Genomic DNA, 21,559 nt, shown 5'->3' with positions numbered 1-21,559 from the left:
ACTTTGCATTGTTGCCAGTCCCTGAAGTGATCTGAAGGTGGCATAGGATGGTTCTGCTGTCTTCATGGGCTGTGTTCTTCTTTAGGTTTCAGAGGAGTGTGTTGGATCTCTCCTTACAGTGGAGATTTGCCAGACTGCCCAACAATGCCAAGCTGGAGATGGTGCCAGTCTCTAATAGAGTGGGAATTGGAAACATGGTATGTTCATTTTGCAATGTGACCTGATTTGTTCAGTTACCAGTTGTGCTGGATATGATCTCGTCAGATCTAATGAGCAAGAGCATGATGAGGTTTGGCCAATGCTTGAGTGGAAGACCACCCAAAGACTGGTTGAGGTGTGGTGGAAAATGGTAATTTAGTAGCTGGAAGTCTTTGCTTGCAGTCTGTATGATGGTGGAGTTCCAGCTGTGTGCCGGGGGATAGGGAGATCTTTTGGGGAGCTGAAAAACTGGTAGTCATGAATGTATGGGAAGTTAAACATCACTGATGACTTTGCTCAGCAGTCGAGCTACTAACTCAATTCCCTTTCCTAATTTCTATTTCAATTGCTGTTGTTTGCCTCTGGATTTTGACTAAATCTCAGATTCTTACAGGAGTCTCTTTTGCTTCTTTCCCAGCATTGCTGTTCACGGTGTGTTCACGCAGCTTTAGAATTTTTTGTGACGTGTGCCGTGTTTAGTAGTTAGCAGAATGTCCCCATTTAGTACAATTTGCAAAGGGCTTATGGATGCCGTGTTCTGTAGGAATTATTGTCACATTTAAGAGATTTAAAAATCTTTTATGAGTGTCGTCATAACAGCTGGAGGTGTAATTTTTAAAACGATGCATAGGTGTTAATGAGCGTAAACATTTTATGTGGTAAATATGATGTATGATCTTATTTAAGTAGCCTGGGAATGACAATTTGTCTATCACTAACAGTCGTCTCTCTTCTTGCTGAGTTCTTCATATGCAGTTTCTCAACTTTTCTGAAAGTTTCAAGTCTATTAGTGCTAATCTCTTTATGTCTGTCTGCCAAATTGTGTTAGTGGTATTTTGTTATAGGCAGTTGCCTTAGCTGTCACAAAGATAAACTGATACATACGTTGAAAAGTGAACTTTATAGTGTGAGAAGGTTTTGGAATCTCTGCTCTAGTTCACTGTGTGTGTACAGCGTAGTTTTGGGGGTCACCAATGTCCACATTTTTCTCTGTAAAACCTCCATGTACTTTGTTTTGGCACTAATGTTTTCTTTCTGACTTTGTGGTAGAAGGAAGTTTGTGCTCCAAATGACGCATTTAGTTAAAAAAACAATACAAGCTGGTAGCATCTGCTTAAAGTTTTCAGTTAAAAAACATTGTGATGGCATGGAGTTTGTCTTCCAGAGGAAAGTGGTTCTATTAAAATGGTACAGTGATGACTTTATCTGACATTTGCATCCAGTTTGGGAGGTATTGTACTGAAGGAAAACCATGGTTTTATTTTTTTTTTTTCCCATGAAGATATATGCAGCATATCAGAAAGCGTGAGAAGGATGGTGCACTGTAGGAGAGGGGTTGCAGCATGGAATCACTACTTTAGATCACAAAAGAGAAGAACTAATGCAAGTTTAAGTTGTTACTGTTTAGTTGTATTTCAACAGAAGAATCTACAGAAGTGAGGCTTCCCTTGGAGTGCTCATTGCTATTTTATGGAGCTGAGAAGATTACAGCAAATACGCTTGTGAAGAGTGCAGTCTAAACAGAGTTGCTGTCCCATAAACTAAGAGCAGAGATTTCGCTTGGAAGAATTTTACAGACAGTATAAAAACATACTTTGTACAGAACAATTGACCAAAAGAATTCCCTGCCACAGGGAACTAGTGTCAAACACTGCAGGAAGTTTAAAACAGCCGAATAACTGTGACTAGAACTGACACTAGTATTATGCCCTGATATAGTGGCATCTGAGATATGGACTCAATCATGCAGGCCAGCTGCAGTAATGTTGGGATGAATTTGGTTCTATGCCTTTTGTTATTGTCTCTTTTATTGAGATAATGTGCGTGGAGGTAGGTGTGCTTTCCTGTGGCGTGTTGGCAGCAGTTACCCCTAGAGACAGAATACAGGTTTCGATAAATCATGAGTTTGTTCAGCAAATCTGGTATTTTTAAAATAGAATGCTTTTGGATTTGCCTTCGCATGTAAAAATCATTGATTGTAAGGCAGTTCTTTAGTGAAAAAATGAACAAACTCCCCTTGTGATGGCAGGTGATCTAGGGGTACCATCAGTACAGTTCTAGTGTTAAAAGTTGTTAGCCTTTTGTTTATATGTTTGTAAACTTAGAAGATAATTGGTGCTGGTCTCTCCATTATTCTATATAGAGCCTGTTTTTTTTAAAAAGACTTTTCTAATTGACTGAATAGGACTTTCGTGACATGCTTAGCTTTGAACTGTTGCCCAAAAACTGATGCAACTGGTAGTCTGAATTTCTGGGCTGGATTCTTATAGAATGGTGATGTCAGCTGTCATCACTCTGCTGTAACTGAGAATAATCTAAGGCTTGTCTCCATCGTGGAGAGACCAGGAGGTTGTGTTAGTGGTGGGATGAAATGACTTCGTTCTGTTGGCTAGTTGTTGATGATGCCACTGTTCCCTTTATCTAGAAAAATTCCTGTCTCCAGCAGATCACAATTTGCAGTCCTGCAAGGACTGGTAGGAGCCGAGGCAAACGACAAACATATTCCTCCAAGGAAATCACCATCGATTGCTGGAGTGTGTGGTGTCTATTTTTTCCCATCTCCCCCTGCCCCGCCCATGCTTGCAAACACATCTCGCGCTCTCACAGAGAGGATGCACTGATATTGTTGGTAGGGACACATGAAAACACAGAATGAAAGAAAGCTTCTGTTGATGCCCTAGGCTGATGTCCTTCTCAGGCTTTTGAATAAGGCCAATTTCTGTGGGCTTCAGAAAGGTATAGTTAACTAGAGACACTAGGTGCCATCTAATAGGGACTTTTTTTTTTTAATGTTTTTTTTACTTTTCTTTAGACGGGTGAGCTAATTGGGAAAACTTAGAGTTAGACATTTTGAAAAAGAAGGCTGAATATTCTCTAGAAGGTAAACATAACACCTGAAATGCTCTGCCATTCTCCATGTTTTGGTCAGCTGCTAGATTTTTTCCTTGGGACCATTAGGAGTTTGAAGTTTTTCAGGACTGTCCTCAGTGTGCATTCATTTTAGAAACGCCTTGGATTTTTTTCTTTTTTTTGGCGGGGAAGGGTGGAGGGGAGCAATTCTCTGAAGAATATGTAGGATCTGCATGAGCACCTGCTAACGAACATGAATGTTCACATTTGCGGTTGGAAAAGGCCTGTTAGAATAGGTAGCTAGCTGTCCTTTGCCTTTTTTTGAAGGTGTTTAAGAACTTGATAACTGACCATCTGGAATGATTTTTGAGATTTTTTACTAATTCACTCTTAAATTGTATGTCAAAATTCGGTGGTTAGGAAGCATTAGTGAATTGCAAGTTACACATGTAGTCCCTTTGGAATGATAACAGTTAGGTCTTCAATAATTCAAAGATAGATTTGGACCATGTTTGTCGTTTCTCTGTGTGGATGTGCAAGTATACTGTTTGTTCTGCCCCAGGGGAGTTCTGCAAATTGATGCTTAAGTCAACAGAGTTCTGTGTTGGTGCTGTAGTTTATGCAGCTGCATCAATCCTGTCTGGGTTATTGGAATTAATTTTATATAGCTGTGAAGACCCTTGCTGTAAAGTTTCAGGTAGCGTAAAACAGAACATCTCAGTTGTTTGTGATGACACGTTATTTGGGATGCTTGCATTCTCTGAATATGTTTCAGCTCAGGATATGGCAGGGAAGAGGGGCCCAGGAAAGCTGGTTAATATTCAAAGATCACCTCTTCCACGCTCAAGAGTGGTGTATTCCAGTGAACAGGAAGTCAGGCAAAAATGCCAGAATGCCTGCATGGATGAACAAGGAGCTCCTGGCCAAACTCAAACACAAAGAGGAAGCATACAGAGACTAAAAGCAAGGATGGGTAACCTGGGAGGAGTAGAGAAACCTCGTCCGAGCATCCAGGGGTGAAGTTAAGAAAGCTTAAGCCCAGCTGGAATTGAATCTGGCCGGGGACAGCAAAGACAACAAAAAGGGCTTCTTTAAGTACATCGGTGACAAAAGGAAGGCTAGGAAAAGTGTGGGCCCATAGCTCAACAAGGCAGGGGACTTGGTTACATGGGACGTGGAGGAGCCTGAATGCCTCTTTGCCTCAATCTTTACTAGCAAAACCGGCCTTCAGGAATCCCAAGTCCCAGAGACGAGGGGGAAGGGCTGGAGCAAGGAGGATGTACCCTTGGTGAAAGAGGATCAGGTCAGGGAATACTTGAGCAATCTGAAGACATATAAGTCCACGGGCCCTGATGGGATGCACCCATGAGTGATGAGGGAGCTGGTAGATGTCACTGCAAGGCTACTCTTGATAGTCTTTGATTGATCATGGTAAATGGGAGAAGTGCCTAAAGACTGGAGGAAAGCAAATGTCACTCCTGTCTTCAAGAAGGGCAAGAAGGAAGACACAGGGAACTACAGGTGGGTCAGCCTCACCTCGATCCCTGGGAAGGTAATGGAGCAGCTAATCCTGGAAGCCATTTCCAGGCACATGAACAACAGGAAAATCATCAGGAGTAACCAGCAAGGATTCACCAAGGTTGAGTCATGCTTGACCAACATGATAAGCTTCTGTGATAAAATGGCTGGCCTGGTAGGTGAGGGGAGAGCAGTGGATATTGTCTACCTGGACTTCAGTAAGGCCCTTGACACTGTCTCTCATAAGATCCTCATATATAATACTCATATTCATAGCAGAATAGAACTATTCTAAATATTAACTTCTAAAATAATCATTTGAATACCCCTCTGCATTTTTAACTAATGTAATCCTTTGCAGCAGGTGTTTAGAAGGAAGTAATGGGTTTTTGGATAGCAGGTCCTAGAGATCACTGAAGTATTAAAAAAAGTTGTGAAGAAAAAAAAGTTTTAATTCAAGTTTCACATTAATTCAGTGTATTTTTCCCCTAGGTTCGGATTGCATTACAATTAGATGATGGCTCCCGTTTACAAGACACCTTTCTCTGTCAACAGACTTTGTGGGAACTTCTCAACCATTTTGCCAAGATCAGGTGAGCAATGCAGTGAGAAAATACTTGTTTGGATGGATCTCTGCATGACAGTAGTTAGTTGTTGTTATGGTGATCCAGCTAAATACTGCAGATCTGTAGATTTTGCATTTATTTGACTCTGTTTTTTCCCTTACAACACAGATGTTTGCCTTTTCCTTGCTCTTTCAGATTTGACGCTCCATAGTTTCATTATTATTTTTTAATCCTGGAGTAGCACTCCTGGTTCAGGGCATAAACTGGTACCAAACTGCTAAGGCTAGGAAGAAACTATACTTGGATATATTGCCGTGCCTGTCTTTTACACAAACTTGTTTGAAGTCAAGTTACGGCCAGAGTTGAGATGGTAGCCTAGATTGTCTTGATCACCAGTATTTCTGTGCTGTGGTTCCATGTGGTGGAGGGGTTTCTTTCTTAAGCGAGTTGCTATTGCTTTTGAGGCTTGCTGTTGTACAAGTTCTTCAAGGAATTCTGGAGCTCTTGGCAGACTAATGTGGAATCTTCAAAAGACTGATCAGATCCTGTTTAAATGGAAGAATTTCTTGTCCTACATTTATTGAATATATACATGGGTTAGAAATCTTATTATTTGAGTCCAGTCTACATTCAGTGCTTTCTTTTGTCTTTAGTTTTGACTTAAAAATACTGTATTGTTTTGAAATGTCAAGCTAATAAACTTTTCTCCAAAGACAGTTCTTTTGTCATGGCTTGGAAGATGAAGCCTTGAAGCTGTGACAGCCATTCTATTCTGAACAGAATTTCCAAATTTCATTTTTTCTGTCGTAGTTGGCTTTACCTTTCTCTTGATAAAATGTTTTTTTTAAGATCCTGTATTCCTGGCTTGTTCTTTCTCTTACATTCCTCGCCTTCTGCTAGTTGCTCTGTTGCATTTGAATCTCTTGCTCATCTATACAGATGCTGTTGCTATGGTATTGTGCAAATAGGAACTATTTTTGTTAATTTCTCAAACCAATTCAATACTCCTCTAAGGAGACGGTAGCTTTCTGTGTCAAAACTTTTGAAGTCTTATCCTGGTTTCAGCTGGGATAGAGTTAATTTTCTTCCTAGTAGCTGGTACAGTGCTGTGTTTTGAATTTAGTATGAGAGTAATCTTGATGACACACTGATGTTTTAGTTGTAGCTAAGTAGTGCTTATCCTAAGTCAAGGACTTTTCAGTTTCCCATGCTCTGCCAGCGAGGAGGTGTACAAGAAGCTGGGAGGGAGCAGGGCCAGGACGGCTGACCTGAACTAGCCAAAGGGATATTCCATACCGTAGGACATCATGATCCCTGACTGGCCCATAACAAGATCAAAGGAGTGACCAGTGCTGGCCCAAGGGAGGGAGTTTGGATCAGTGGCATCTTCTGTGTAGCAGTAAGGGATTGAACAGTTAGTGCTGACTTCCTGCTCTCCTATCTAACTCCTCTCATACTATTTGTGCAGTTTTGTGGGGAATTGGCTTAAGTAGCTGATTCAGCTGAAAAATGGTATTTTCCCTACGTTATCTTTCAGGTAGGTAAGTTTCCTAACCCAGCTAAGGGTTGTCTCTCATAGGCAGTTATGACAAGACGTGTAGCTTGTCTGGAAGCAAGGATCCTGAAGGAAGCAGCAGCAGATGTGTAGGAATGGTGTATGTCAGTTTTTCTGCTCAACATGTTGTGTCATGAAACCATAATTTGAGGAAATGCTTGAGGTAGTCTCGTGACTCTAAAGTGATATAAATGAGTCTTACTTATCGTTCTCTTTTCATCTTTAATGGTCAGGGACCAGGTCTACACTGTGGCATTTACTCTTAAGTCAAAAGGGACAGTCTTCACATAAATGCTAGAGAGAAAAGAATTCTTTTTCTTTTGATTGAGGAAAAAGGTAGGCAAGAAAAGCCAGGTATAATTTTCCTGGGTGTTTTAAGGCCCCTCTTGTACCTTACTACATACTTTGTGCCCTCTGAGAGGAGAAGAGTGCCTGTTGCAGTTTGGGAACTGCTAGACTGGTAGGGGTGGTAATTATGGACGGTGACAAATAGTCTTTGTGTGGCTTTCTCACACATTAGTTGGTTATTTCTTTGGTTTAAATTTTGAGCTGCTTATATAATTTTGCTCCTTTGGAATGGTTTTATTTGTTACAGGTTATTGTAATACTAATAGTTAATCTACATGCTGCTCTTTTTAAGCTTCGAACTGCTACAGTGTGCTAAGCATTATTAACTTCAGTTCATAAGACACAGCTGTTCTTTTCTGCCCTCTGGAAGCTGAGCTCAGATGTTTGGATGGACTTTGCAAACTTTTGATTAAGTTCAACAAGCAGCAAAGATGCTGTGTGTGACTTAATCACAAAACGAGCTGGATCTATAGCCATCCGTACAGATTTCATGGGCTGTGCTGCTTTTCAGTGTGTATTGACTCAGTTGACTAACTAGTCAGCTAGTTGTTGACTTTTGCTGAATCCTTCCTTTGACTTTCCAACTGGAGACGTTTTCCTGGAATGCTCAGCTGCTCTAAGTGCGTGAGGGGAAGTATTCTAAATCCACTGGAATTTCCCCCGGGTTTCCAGCGTCCATCTTGGCTAATTGGGTCTGAAGAAGGTCTGGAAGCTATTGTAAGGCTGCTCCTCCTCTCAGCGTGCGGCAGTCCTTGCACAAGATGTTTACAGGCCCTGTCAGATCACTACATGAAGGAATCTAATCTGCTTGCCGTTCCCCTTCTGAAGAACAGCACATCAAAGAAATGACAGTGTGTTTGATGTGTGTGCTTGCCTCAGTGAATGCATGTAACGGATTAACAGCAGCTGGAGGAGGAGCCTGCTGGCTTCCAAGAGTTATACAAAAATAAGTCTCTGGGGGATCTTTGCTTGGAGTCTGTTCTGCAGAGACTGGTTGAGGGCACAAGCGTTGTATGCCCTTTTAGCATGAGGCCTGGGAGAACTGTTGCTTTTCTGTCTCCCACTCTTGCCTGTCTGGCAGCCTCAGCAGCTTTGTAGACTGTTTTACATAGAAAGATTGCAGTCTTGACACTTGAAGACAGTTTTGACAATGACTATGACTCTTTGCTACTTTTGTGGTATCATTCATTAAGTTCAGATATTTTCCATACGTTTTTAGAAGACTCTTCAATCCAAAGAGTTGCTTGGATTGAAGTGGAATGCAGTTTTGGAAAGGTGAATGAAACTAGGTTGTGTAAGCCAGATTGGTTTCCTCTTATGGGTCTATGTGGTGAGGATGTGTATTCCATTGTGCCTTGGCTTCTCTCCCCCTAAATGGTGATCATCCACCTTTCTTGGTAGATGGGCAACATGAGGTTCAAGCTTTTATTCATCTAGGCTGTTTCGTCTGCATTTTCTGTGATTCTATACTGTTTTCTCCGTGTCTCAGCAGTCCTTTATCTTTTGTGCACTTTTATTGAGGATTCCTGTAGGGATACAGCTGATCCTGACTGGAAGCAAAAACCTGTGAAAATATGGTAGGGATGGCTAGCTCACCTGGATTATCTGGAAAAGTCTGAGCACACATGGCCTGCTATGGTGTGCTAAAGGTAGTCTCTTAGGTGCTATTTTGTTCCAATTGTCAAGAGGCAAGATTTTTTTTTTCTGCCTTTCTGCATCAAGCATTGGCCTTTGGAACTTACTCAGTTACTGCTGTGAAAGGAGCGAGGGAGGTCAGAGCCTCGGTCTCAAATCACAAGGTTATGCTCATTCTGTAATAGGAACTTAATCTCTTGATTCCTGCAGAGCATTGTATATGGCTTTCTGTCCTTGACACAGAATAGCTAATTGCAGAACCACAAATGGTGGGAGACCTACTCTAGTGTTGTTTTGGTTGTTCGTCTTGAGTTAGAAAGTTAACTGTGTTTTGTAATCTGAAGCTTGAATGTAATAGTTTGGATGCTCTGGGTGTGCGTTGCTTTCTGCACAACAGGATTTGGTGTGGTGGCTGGGAGGAGTGTTCTGAAAGAATGATACCTCAGGACTATAAACCCCTTGTGATATGTTGCAGCTGGTCTGGAAGTAGTTCTCAGCCCCTGACTTCCCTAAACCAGACCTGACCCTCAGGACTGGTTTTACAGGTTACTCTGTTTGGATTTGCTAACTCTATCGAGTGGAGCTTCTCAGTTTCATTGTGACTCACCTTGTCCCGTATCACCATGCTGTTGCATGCTTTATTTAGAAAGGCTTAAGTTTTAACCTTTAGATCAAGAAGGGAGATAGACTGCTACAATTAAACCAAACATAAGTCTTAGTTCTGGTCTGTACTTAAGAGGTTTGCTCCCCCCGCATCCTCCAGCTGGCAATCTTTGATGTGCTCTTGCTCTTGAGGATTACTCAAGGATTGAGTATCGTAATTTTCCAGGTGGCACTCTCAATCCTGAGTGACTTCTGGTTCCAGCTATTTCACTGACATTTCATTGAAGCTGAGTTTTGAGTGTAAATGTAAATGTCCTTGATGAATTCTCCTGGAACTTAATGGCTGTTTCCCTTCATTTTCTACTCTGTCGGCTGGTTGATTCCTTCCCTGTTCAGTTTGTTTTGTCACTTTGTGCTGGGCTAAATAGATTCATGTTACAATATTATGTAGGACATTGATTGTATGTATATTCTGCTAAGCTGCTCATCTATGACGTGTTTTGGACATAATAGAAAGACTGCATAAGATAATATTGGCAAAGCTATTGTTGTTAATTAACTTTGAACATTACAATGATACTTAAGATTACTGGAACCGCTGCATTGAAAGTAGTAAGATGCATTTGACTATGCAGACTCTTGTCTTCTGCTGTGCAAGCAGATTGCTGAAGTGCTAAGGGCTATTTTCTTTCCTCTTTATCTGAACAGAAAACTTTATTCCTGTCTTAAGGTGGTCTCTCCATAAAGGTTGGGTTTATTGCATGCCTATTTGTGGACTTACCAGCTATGAAGTAGAAGCCTTTCTAACAGCAGTAGTCAGTGTGGCCACAGCACAGACATATTATGTAATGTACATAGTCACTTCAGAATTAGATGCTTGGTTGACTGAATGGATTTTAACTACTACTTAAGGGATCCCCTGGAGATAACTTTGTGTCTGGTAATATTGCATCCCGAAATACATATTACACGATGCTGAAGGCAGGATGTTTTAAGTAGTGGAACTCTGTTCATGAAACTCCTTTCCAGGAAAAGTCAGAATGAACCCAGCCTTGATCACCGACATCCTCCTCTTATAGTCATTCCCTGTTCCATCGTCCAGGTATGATGCTCACTAATTAAAGCATAAGATAGAGAATGAGTCCCTGGTGTACAAATGATAGGTGTAAGTGATGCACTAGATATAAGCAGTCTGAGTTCCTGCTTAAATTTAGTGACACTTGGACACCAAGTTGATGAACGTTGTGCAAATATATTTAGGAGAATATGTGGCTATGACTGCTACTGCAGAATTACAAACAATGCAGAAAAGTGATTGAAGTAGAAATATCTTTCCAAAACTTCTAATTTCCAGTGAAAAATACTGGATTTTTTTTCAGGCTGCCAGGGTTCTGCAGTTGTTTTTTTTTTTTCCTGTGAAGTTCACTGCAGAGACTAGAATCCGGTGACTTAAGAGGCAGTTAAGTGCAAGTGTTCACATAACCCTGTAAGTCAGTCATTTGCAAAGCTCCTCGTGAGTTCAGTAGTCAACACCGGCATAAAAGGGCATAAAATGACAAGTTGCCTCAAGGAACTAGCTTCAGCCTCTTTTATTCAGAGGCCTCAGGAGATGAGCAAGGATATATCACTTTACTGGGCTGTCAGGTGGATTTCATTAGCTGATTTGCAGAGAAGTGGTTTCTCTTCAAGTCACAGGTGATGGGTGATTGTTTCCTGGTGGGGTGAGGCACAGGGGAAAGCCCCCCCCCCCCCCCCCCCCCCCCCGGACTCCCGAGAGCACTAAGATCAAGGGAGTTTACCATGAGGAAGAATTTCAGCTGTTTTGCTTTTGATGATAAAACAGTTGTTGCAGTGTAGATGGTATATACATCTCCCTTACCAAGGGATGTCCTGGTGCAACTGCAATGCCAGAGAGCTCAGGACAGAATGGGCTAACAAGAACTACTGGGGTGTTATGGAGAAGGATAAATCTCATCAGTTCCAACCTTCTCACCTTTTGTTTTGTAGTTTCTCCTGCTAAGTTAGGCTGAAACTTGAATTTAAAACTTTTGAAAAAAATGCTTGTGAGAATTCAGTCAGTTATCTTTCCGAACCACCACTGTCTCAGGATGGACAGTGTTCTCCTGGTCACCTTTTGCCATTGGTGTGCTTTGGGGGGGAGAAGCAAACTATTCTTCTCCTTAATCTCATGTTTTACCACATTCTTAGCTGATTTCAGTTTGAGTTTCACTTTGACTGCCAAAGGGGAGACCAACATGAAAGAGAATTTCTTCTGCTTTTGAATCTAATTCTCTCACTGATTTCAGTGCTTCAGTGTAATGTACTGGTTAATTCTTTAAGGCTTTTTACTTTTCTACAGACATCTGAGGTTTCCTTGCTAAAAGTGTTAGTCCCTTTTTCCCCCCCCCCATTAAGAACACCCTGTTGTAGGGTTTTCCACAAGTACTGTCTTTTGAAATTGCTTGTTCTTGGATGGATGAGAACTGAGACTTGCTGTGACAGGCAGTGATTGTCTTTTCCCAGTCCATCCTCTGTGTTTGATCAAGTGCATATGTAATAAAGCTTCTCTTTTACTTGAATGCCTCAGAATTGCTTATCTAGAGGAAAATGGGAAGAGTAGCATCTTGTCAAGAGCAGCATCTTACTGTTTTTTCCCCTTCTCTATATGTCTTCCTATGCAGATGGTCTGTCAGCAGTTTGTATCACTGCTAGTATGTGTCCTACCTCACTGAAATGCTTAAATGTGGGTTGATCTTCACTTTGTCTACTGCGGCAGCCTTTCCTTTGGCTTCGTTTTGTCCCTGGTCTCCAGAATCTGAAAGCTTCTGCTGTTTGTTTTTGGGGTTTTTTTCTTTCCTTTTTTAATCTGTCTGATACTAAGGCAAATTCTTCATCATCGGATCATTTGCTTTAGAGCAGTATTTCATTCTGTTTGGTGCTATGCATACATGGAAAGAAACTGACCTGTCCCCAAGGAAAGTACAGTCCAAACTGTAATAACTATTTAACTTAGATAAGGGGTTAAAAAGACCAAGTATTATTAAGTCATGTTCCAGGTCAGGTACTGAGACACATGAAGAATGATGTGCTCAAATTTATCTAGTAAGATCAACTAATTTCAGAATTAACTTTTATTATTTCTCCTTTGTTTTTAAACTTGCAGGGCTGTGTTTAAGGAACAGTGAATGCATTGGAGCAAATTCTTTACCTAATGACTAATACTGATTCTGTGAACTGTGTCATGATTGTTGCTGGAGAAACATAGAGGAGAGTGTTGCTATCTAATTTTGCTTCTTACTATTGCTCTACATTGGTTTGGAGGGGGTAGACTGTTCTACAGATACTGCAGTATTCTACTCTTTATTGCAGGGAGTTTATGGAACAGCATGGTGAATTCTCTCCAGTCTGTATTTACATGAGAGATGAGGTAAGTCAGCAAAGTCGTCTTAACAGTCTCTTTTCCTCCTGTCCCTAAAAAATAAGAAAAACTCAGCTCTGCTTTCCAACCTGGAGAGTGTTTCTTTTGAACTTTCTTGAGAGGGGAAGTAGAAAAATGTTGGTCTTTTCAAAGCATGACGTGTCTGTATGGAAAAAAGCTCTCTTGGAACGTAACCCTGGGCCGTTTAGACCTCTGAGCCCATAAAATGAGCTCAATGACCTGTTTGTGTTTTTTCTTTCCAACTTCTTTTAAAGCTCGAGTCAAAACAGTGGTTTCATTTTAATAAATATTTGCTTTTCTCTGTGTTTTGATCTTTTGCTATTAATGTTTTGTTTAATATTTTGTATGTGCGTATTACGGAATTTGCTCTCCCTAGCTGTCCCTTTCACTTCCCACTGACCTCTGTGGACAGATCATCTTTATTCTGGAACATGTCATTACAAGCAGATGGGAGGTGTATGCAATAAAATCGACTGTCTTTCAACTCTGAGATGTTGCCTGTGATTTACCTTCTGACATAAAAATAATGCTTTGCTGAGGTCGGATCTGATATGGATGTATGTATGGGATGGAAATATATGTAGGTCATCTTCCCTTGAGATTTAATAAGCAGTGAATTTGGTAAAGCAGCACAGGTGAATACAGATGGATACAGGTCTCATTTCCAATTGCAGAAAGAGTGTATTTTGAGCTGTTTCTGGTGCTGTGTGGTGTTTTGATATGGGCTTCTTTCTAGAAAGAACACTTCAAATGCTCTCCCAGGGAGGCAGTTGCCATAATTACTTTCCTCTGTTTTTGTTGCAGATATCAGGAAAAGATGCCCTAGAGAAGACAACACTGAAGTCACTTGGCCTGACTGGAGGCAGTGCCATCATCAGGTTGGGAGGAGCAAAGTTTGGACTCTTTATTTTTCCTTTCCACTCTGGTGGTGAATTTGTTTTGTTTCAAATGCCAAAAAAAAAAAAAATTACGAAAAAAATTAAAAAAGACAAACATTGCAGCACTCAGTAATTATTGCATTTGCCTGTTTATCTGAAACTGCTGCCCAGATGTGCTTCCCACAGCTGCAGATGCTGGCACTGACCAGTCATGTGCAGATTAAAGGGGCTTGTTTGTTTCTTTCTTTTATTCTTCCCCCCCCCCCTTTTTTTTTTTTTTTCCCCTGTGAATGAAACAGACAATTTAAAGTTAAAAGTCTCTCATGAGAGGACCATCATCTACCACTTCATTCTTCCCTGCTTTGGATTTCAGGCATTAAACTCCCAATCCCTGCAGTGCCTCCTGCTGACTGTTTGGGAGGGTGAGGTGGGGGAGAATGACAGCCTTTCTGTGATCTTCTAGCCAGTTCTTTGCAGTATATACAGCAGGCAGGAGTGATTAGAAGCTGTGCTTTACAACTGACTGCTGTTTTTTTCCTGGAAGGCAGTTTTCTTCCTGTGGAGCGGGTAGTTCCTGTTCTGTTTTTTTGCACAAACCCCCGACCCCCCACCTCTAACTTCAGAGCAACTGGAGCTTGTTCTTTGTGAGTGTCTGGAAGAAGCAGATCATTAAATTAGGGGTATATTTGAGTCTAGCTGTCGTCTTTGTGTCATGGTCACGTTGAGAATGGGGAGGGCAGTACTGTTAGGATAAATGATTTTGTTTTTATTCCTTTTGGTGTCGTCTTTAAGAGTTGTCATGAAGAAATGCAGTTCGTCTGGTCGAGAGGAAGCTGTGGGTGCCACGGTGCAGTGTAATGAGCTGACAGTGAGGCCAGGCTCTATTGAAGGAGCAGTGGATGTGCCCCTACCTCAAGCAAACACATTCCCAAAGGACTTGGACCACAGGGATGTGGCCATGTCTCTGAACAGCTGCACAGACAAGCAAGACTTGGTTAGAGAATCTCATGCCAGCTTGGAGGAGCTGTGGCCTTCCTCAGAACCCGAGTCTATCCCTTTTGTCCCTTTTTTTGGAGATGGACAGCGTCTGGGGGACTCTTCTGTAGCTGCACCATCTCTTGGGTTAGATATGCCATCTTCAAAGCTGCCAACAACTTTTTCCAGCCCTGGAGGCCCTTCTAAGCCAAAGAAGTCTAAGAACAGCCAAGAACTGCAAAAGGAGCAAGAACAGGTAAGGGCAAATCTGTTTGCAATGAGGGCTTTTTTTTATCCTGCCTTGCCTGAGGCTGAGCTTCTACGAGGAAAAAGATGTTTCCACATTTAAGACTTTTTCCTGATAATATAGGGTCACGTGCCTTGGTGACATACAGCTCTGCCGAGAGTTCAGTAAGGAAATACTGCATTTTGGACAGTTTACTGTAGGAAATGTGAAGGGTGGGAATTTAAGAATTTCCTGTCCAGAGGCAAGCAAAGCTTTGAACCTTGAGGTATCCTTGGTGAATGGTTCTAATGGAGGCAACACAACTGCTTTAAAAGCACAGTCCAGAAGAGCCTCAATCTCTGTGCCTCAAATTCCATGCAAATTTCATTAACAAATGCCCACTTTGTCACCTGAGCCCCGAGTACTTGTTCTTCTCTTAAAAATTGCTGTCTGCTGTGTAGTTTTGCTAAAGATGAGCAGAGTTTGGTCAGACTTGTGTTTTATAATTCTCTGGAGGTGCTTACTGCTTGTTGCGACTGACTTATCTCCCAGATCACACAAGAGGTACAAGCTTGGTAGAATTTTACATATGGAAAGGGATAACTTTTCTAGCTTGTTATAGGATTGTTCTAGGAGCAGAAGCGATCTTAATAGATTTGTTGCAACTTGATCCCATGACTTCCAAGATCTGAGAAGATGGTCAGAGTTTCTAACTCTTAGGTTGTAATGTGTGTTAAGATTTCCCGTCTGAGCCTTCCTGTGGAACTCCATAGTGAAGCTATTGTATAAGCTGTATCCCATGCTGGTAGTTGTTAACATCTGCTTCCTCAGAGTTCCTTCTGCCTGTGGTCACTCTGACTTATAGTTTAACTCTTTTGGTTACATGTGTGGTAGAATATAAGGGTTATGGATCTAGGAAAGGAATTTTTCAGCTACAGTTGCATCTTACTTGCCAAGAGTTTGATATTTGGGGAAAAAAAAAAATGGTCTGGACCTTTTATCTTCCATTCAGTCTAGTCCCATCCTTTCTGTGAGTCTTAATTTTCTTAGTATTGCAGATGAAGGAGAAACCTTCCATCCTTTTCCTTCTCTATTTCTGCTTGCATATAAATGTTTTCTGTCTTGCTCTAAAATATCCTGGTTCTTAAATAAAGTCTACCTCTCTCTAACCCTTTTCCCAGAAAGACAAATTGCACATCTGTCATCATTGTTGGTGACTCTGAAGTAAAACTGTATTGGTTAAAAGTAAAAATGCTTTAGCCCGTGTAGAGATACCAGAACTGGTGGCTCAAGAGTGCTGTGATGCCATCCCAGGATGGCCTTTGAATGATGTTAAGTATGCTTTCTGTAGGGCAGCTGTATGGAATTGAACGCCTTCAGCAAGGTTGGATATGTCTGGCAAGTAGCATAAAATGAAGTACAGGAAGCATTAAATTCATAACTTACTCCACATTATTGTGCATTGGGAGTTTCACATCCTGGATTCTCTGTGACTGGCTCTTTTCCTTGCACCTTCACTACACACATCATCACTAGGGCTGCCTTTAGTGTTTAGAGATCCCCTTCATTGTTTCCCACTCTTTAGTACCTCCTAGAGTTGGAGTTTTGTGTTTCTCTCTGGTTCTGATCCAGCCATGGGATTAAACAATGAAAAAAATAGAAAGAAGCAGAAAGAAAGGGTGCCTGATGAGGTTCAAAGGGAACTTGATCCAGGAGGAATTTAGCAAGACTATGTGTATGCTCTCATGTTGATGCAGAAATTCTACCTTGGTTGACTTCTTTGTGGTTGCAGTCCATTCTTGATGAGTTTCTGAATTGTTTAGGAGCAGAAGCCAGACCCTGGAAGGAGGACTCTGGAGCAGTTACAAAGGTAGCAGAAAGAGGCCTTGCCAACCCAGTGGTGAATATTTCAGTATATTAGAAACATGTTTGGGTCCATCTAATCGGTTTTATTTAACCTTTTGGAACAGACCCTGGGCATGGAGAACTAAACAGTAGGCTGGTGATTTGTCCAGTCTAATGTGTTTCTTGGTTCAATCACACTCTTACCTATGAGGGATTTGGAAAGGAGGGGTTTCAGTTGTGTTTGAAAAGGAAAGAAGGAAGAAGTGCGAGGGTTTGTGGTGGTACTCTTCACCAGTCCTGTTGTCTGTGCTTTTCTGTATGCTGGCTGGAGAGACAGAACTAATTTTATCATTTTACTGGCTACAGCTTAATGTGAAGTTGTGCTGTTGGGTGCAGAGCTGAACAGCGGTGGCCTAAGGACTCTCATGATCCCGCATCTTTCTCAGAATTGCAGTCCAGTTCAAACCACTCAGAGGCACTTCTGGAGCCAGCTTCCCTTCCAGTTTGAGAGCAGCTTTGGAAGCAGCTGCATATTCTGTTGTGGGGGTTCTGCCCTTGTGTTAAACAGCATGTGATTTTGACGGCTGCTTTCAAGCCCTTTGATCTCTGGTACTTTTGCTGCTGATTGATTACATTTTGTTCCCTCCTCCATTCCTGCCATCCTCCGCTCTCCTTGCTCTCAGCAGCAACAGCAGAGCAGGGCTAGCCACATGGCATCTGCTTTTTGTCCCTTTTCAGTCCTGAGGAAAAAACCCAAAACAAAACAAATTATTTTTAAACATCAAAGGTCCATTTTTGTAAAAGAATCTTCCCATTAATGCTTTGCCTGTGTGTGGTTTTTGAAGCTGAAGAGAGAGGCTGGATAAAATCTGTGCCGGCGTCCCTTCGTTTCTTGGTCTAAAGATGGTTTACAGACAGCTGCATGCTGACTTTGATGTCAGAACATTAATTATTAGAAGGTAACTTTACACCAGATTCCCCATGAGATTAGAGCTCCCTGAGGTGGTGGGGAGGAGGTGGGTCTCCAGGGAGAGCTTGCTGCTGTGGAAAGCACAATAGCCACTACTTCACTTAAAATGAAATAAAACTTTTTCTCAGCTTACCTGCTTGCTTAGGTCCAAGGTGGTGACCGTAGAGTGAACTGCGTTCTTCCTGACACCTGGCTTTATCGCATAGACTGCCTAGTAGACCCTGCTGTGAATAGATGGCTTCAGCCTACTGGTGAGAAGCACCTATCATCTCAACTTCGGTAGAGGAAGTAGAGACTTTGAAGAATGAAGGGACAAACCATAATGCAGCATCTTTGGCTCCTGAAAGATATTGCTGACAGAAATATGACAGCAAAATGCACAGCTTGCTTTCCTCTAGAGTTACGTAGCAGAAGGTAGAGACTGCTGTATGGTGGCCATTTATTATTGCAGGAGATAGTTACCTTTTGTCATGGTTGCAGAAAACACTAGATGTGCAGTGGACTGGGAAGTGAGTTGGTGTACCTGGTAGCCTCCTGGTAGTGGGAAGGTAGTTTTCGGATTCTGTCTGTGCTTTAGAATTGTTGGTGGTGCATTAAAATAAGGCTGTATTGAGAGTACTCGGATTGACAGATGCCTAACTGGAATACCTAAGTGAGCAAATGGTAATGGATGAAGAAAGAGGAATAGGATGATGGCTGGACTCTGGGGAAAGAGAGAATTAGTAAAGCAACAGGAATGGATACCTCTTTCTCTCTGAAGAGTGTTTCTCTCGTCTGTAAGGAGGCGAGATGTATGGTTGATTCCATGGGGTGTTAAATACGTGGCAGAGGAGATATTATGATATTATTATGATGTGGCAGTCTTTGCATCCTCAGAGGCAAAATGATGATGTCTTTTGGTTGCTAAGCAGTGCTTAGTAGACACCTTGCGCTGCCCTTCTCTGATCAGACCCTGTCATGCAATTCTGGAACTGAGTTGCAGAAACTCTGAAAAACAAGCTCAAGCCACCTGAATTATGTTTCACAAAACCTCACTCATTACAGATCTCTCCAGAGGTCTCACTCTGTTATCGGGGGTTAGCTGAAAATTTAACATTAGGGAATTCTTACTCTAATTGTGTATTTTTGCAGTCTTGTTAGACATGCACAGATATGGTTCTTCTTCTGTACAGAAAAGTATGTTTCTTCATGTTAAGTAGTAGCTAAGTAATTTGTCTTGGTTTGGAAGTTAAGATGCTCAGTGTTGACTGGGGAAACAGATAAAATTATAGACTTAGGAGCTAAAAGGTAGCTGTGTGTCTGTGCAGGGCCAGTACAGGTATGCTGCAGAGAATTAAACGGTGACATCTTGGCTGGGTGTAAGTTGGAGGTCAAGAACAGGGCATTTATGTCTGGGAAGTGGCAGATTTTGTATCACATCACATAGGTAGTTCTGGTAGGGTGGGGAATGGCTTTAGAGGGGAAGTTCCTGACTGTCTGTTTGCAGTACCTTGTTGGCAATGGAGACCCATTTGTTTGAACGAAGATGTCTGGAAAGCGACACTTGAATGACAGTTCTAACATACAGTGGTCTGGAGCAGCAACCCCACAGCGAGGAAGAGGGTGAACGCTTAAGACTGGAATATACGTCTGCCTTCTGCTATTTCGTGATTTCTGATGTCTTGGCTGAAGTCTTTAGCTACTACCATCGTTTGGGCAGTGACTGACGCTTTCCCTGTGGAATCCTGCTACTGTTAGGATTAGCTAAAGTGCTTGCTAGAGCCAATACTAAATGGTAAGTTTAGGATTTGCTGATGCAGACATTGGAATTCTCTCCATTGTATGCCAGCACCCTTCACAACATGCTATAGGATATGCCTGCTCAGTCTTAGGGTTTTTTGATGTTTTTTGGAAGGAGAAGTCTATTTTCAGTATGTGTGTGTTTAGAATGAAATGAAACTTAAGCCTGTTTGAGGAGATTGAAGCATACCTCATTATTGGGGAGGCCTGATTAATTCTCCTCTGGCCTCTGACATCGATCTGACCTTACCAGACCAGCCGCAGGCAGCAGTTAGGACTGTTGTGCAACAGGCCCTTTCCCAGAGGGTGGCTCTGCACGCTCAGGATCACTCCTGCAGCGCTGGGCATTCCTCCCCCCAGCCCCAGGAAAGCTGCAATCAGGCTCCTTCACCCGCTAGTTAGAGCTGACCCTGCTCAACTTTCTAAAAGTAGCCAAGGGTCCCACCCACACAACCTCGCTCTTTTAATTTCTCAAATTACCCTTTAGTGCCCACAAGCAGGGTGAACATTGCCTTGTAATTTGTGTTGTTGCTTTTGACAATTGAGGGAGACTCCTTCTGTTCCCAAGGGGCCTGTGCCTGGGGGGAGGGAGAATGCATGGAACAGATGGAAGGAGGACATTCGGGCATTAATTAGGATTGGAAAGAGTATATGAAGGGAGAAGGAATGGGCATCAGGTTTGTTCATACAGCCTAGAGCTGTGTTAGGCTGGCAGGTGGCTGTAAAGAAATGTTGCATTAACTATCAAAGTTTTTGTTCTCGTGGGGTTCTTCAGTCATGGACTGCTTCCCCCCTGCATCTCTTGTAGCCTGCAGTACGATATTCCATTTGTTTTCAAGCTTTGTGCATTTAAACATTTCTGTGATTTAAAACGTTTGAATTGTTCAAGAGCCAATAGGTGTAACTGCTTCTTGTGCGTTTGACTGCGGTAGTGGTTTATAGTCACCTACTGGCACAGCTGCTGCTTTTGACATAAGGGAAAGTAGCCAGTATCTAAGCTTTTCTAAATTGGGAGGGATACATAATGTCACTCTCTCTTCAGACACAGGGAATGCTGTTTCTCTGATATGTTGGGGGTGGGTGGGGGTGGGGTTTTGGTTTGGGGTTTTTGGGGGATTGTGGGTTTTGGTGTTATTTTTTTAATAACTGCAACCACAGTTACAGGCCAGGACACAATTGTGCTGAAAGGTTTGCCATCATGATATCCAACTCCCAGTTCTGGGCTCTGGAGGCAGGGGGAGCAGAGCGGCCAGGCTGCCTCTGCCCTGCTGAGCAGGTGAGAGGGGTGTCTTGGCTGTCTGAGGTCTGTGTGCTGCCTGAATGGCCTATCCTCAGCATCTGGGGTGTAGGGAAAGTTGCCAATAAATGTATTAAGTACCTTTATTGCAGCTAATGCATACGGCGAACTGTTCCTCTCGCATCTGTCTGCTTTGCCTGCAACAAAGGCTGATTTCAGTGCTAAGTACTTTGCAAGTGCAAGACAAAAGGGTTTTCACTAAGGGAGCTCTCTGCACACCAGAAGCCAGGTTAAAAATATGAAATACATACAATGAAACCCTGCAGTGGCTCAGTTCAGAGAACTCAACAGGTCAAAAACTACCTTACCAAAACAAAGGATTGTTCTCTAGAGCAAGAAGAAATGGAGTGAGCCCTGGTTGGGAACTAGTGCTGTTGGTTCTGTGGCAAGAGAACGTGAAGTGAAGAGAACGGAAGATACGATGCGAGCCAGGAGTGCATGGCAGATGATAAACTTAAAAGAGCAGTTTATAATATGTAGTATGAAGAATAGCACCTGTGTAAGTTGTATATTGCCTGTAGAACGGTAGGGAAGTGATTACATACCGAGAGAGGTTTGGAGTAGAGCAGAGAGAGGTAGGTTATGGTTTTGGGATAGGAGTAATTTCTGAGTACTTGTAACTAGCTAGAAATATGGTTCAGCTGCAAAATATCATTGTATTGTAAGTGAAGAGATTCCCCAGGCACTCTGTGGAAAGGAGTCATCTCTCCTTATGTTAGGTATCTTACTGCTGAGGTTATTACCCTGAGCTTCCTATACTGACAGTGGAGAGCAGCTAACTGCTAGGGTGTGACTCATCTGACAATATAGATTCCTGCTGCTCCTTGGGAGGAATTGTGCCTCAAGCTCTATCAGCTATAAAAAATGGCAACACTGA

The 21,559-nt window shown here is 42.2% G+C and overlaps 1 protein-coding gene across 8 annotated transcripts in view; it reads left to right on the top strand.

Moving 5' to 3' along the window:
* The window catches only part of ASPSCR1 (ASPSCR1 tether for SLC2A4, UBX domain containing), a 50,181-nt gene that overhangs the window by 1,230 nt on the left and 27,392 nt on the right, over positions 1-21,559 (top strand). For 4 of the 8 annotated variants that reach the window (XR_008238272.1, XM_052808065.1, XM_052808070.1 and 1 more), the window contains 5 exons: positions 120-197; positions 5,059-5,159; positions 12,643-12,700; positions 13,517-13,590; positions 14,383-14,821. Coding sequence is in view for 7 of the 8 variants with exons in the window: in XM_052808065.1 (XP_052664025.1) it covers positions 120-197; positions 5,059-5,159; positions 12,643-12,700; positions 13,517-13,590; positions 14,383-14,821 (750 nt within the window). In the remaining variant the exon portion in view is untranslated. Of the gene's footprint in view, positions 1-85; positions 198-5,058; positions 5,160-12,642; positions 12,701-13,516; positions 13,591-14,382; positions 14,822-21,559 lie in introns of all 8 variants that reach the window. The other 4 variants (XM_052808071.1, XM_052808073.1, XM_052808069.1 and 1 more) reach the window with 2 other exon arrangements.

This window comes from Harpia harpyja, chromosome 14 (genome assembly GCF_026419915.1).
Source record: "Harpia harpyja isolate bHarHar1 chromosome 14, bHarHar1 primary haplotype, whole genome shotgun sequence".
Classification (NCBI taxonomy): Eukaryota; Metazoa; Chordata; class Aves; order Accipitriformes; family Accipitridae; genus Harpia; species Harpia harpyja.
Note: the sequence above shows the minus strand (reverse complement) of the source record. Positions and strands in the feature narration are given on the sequence as shown.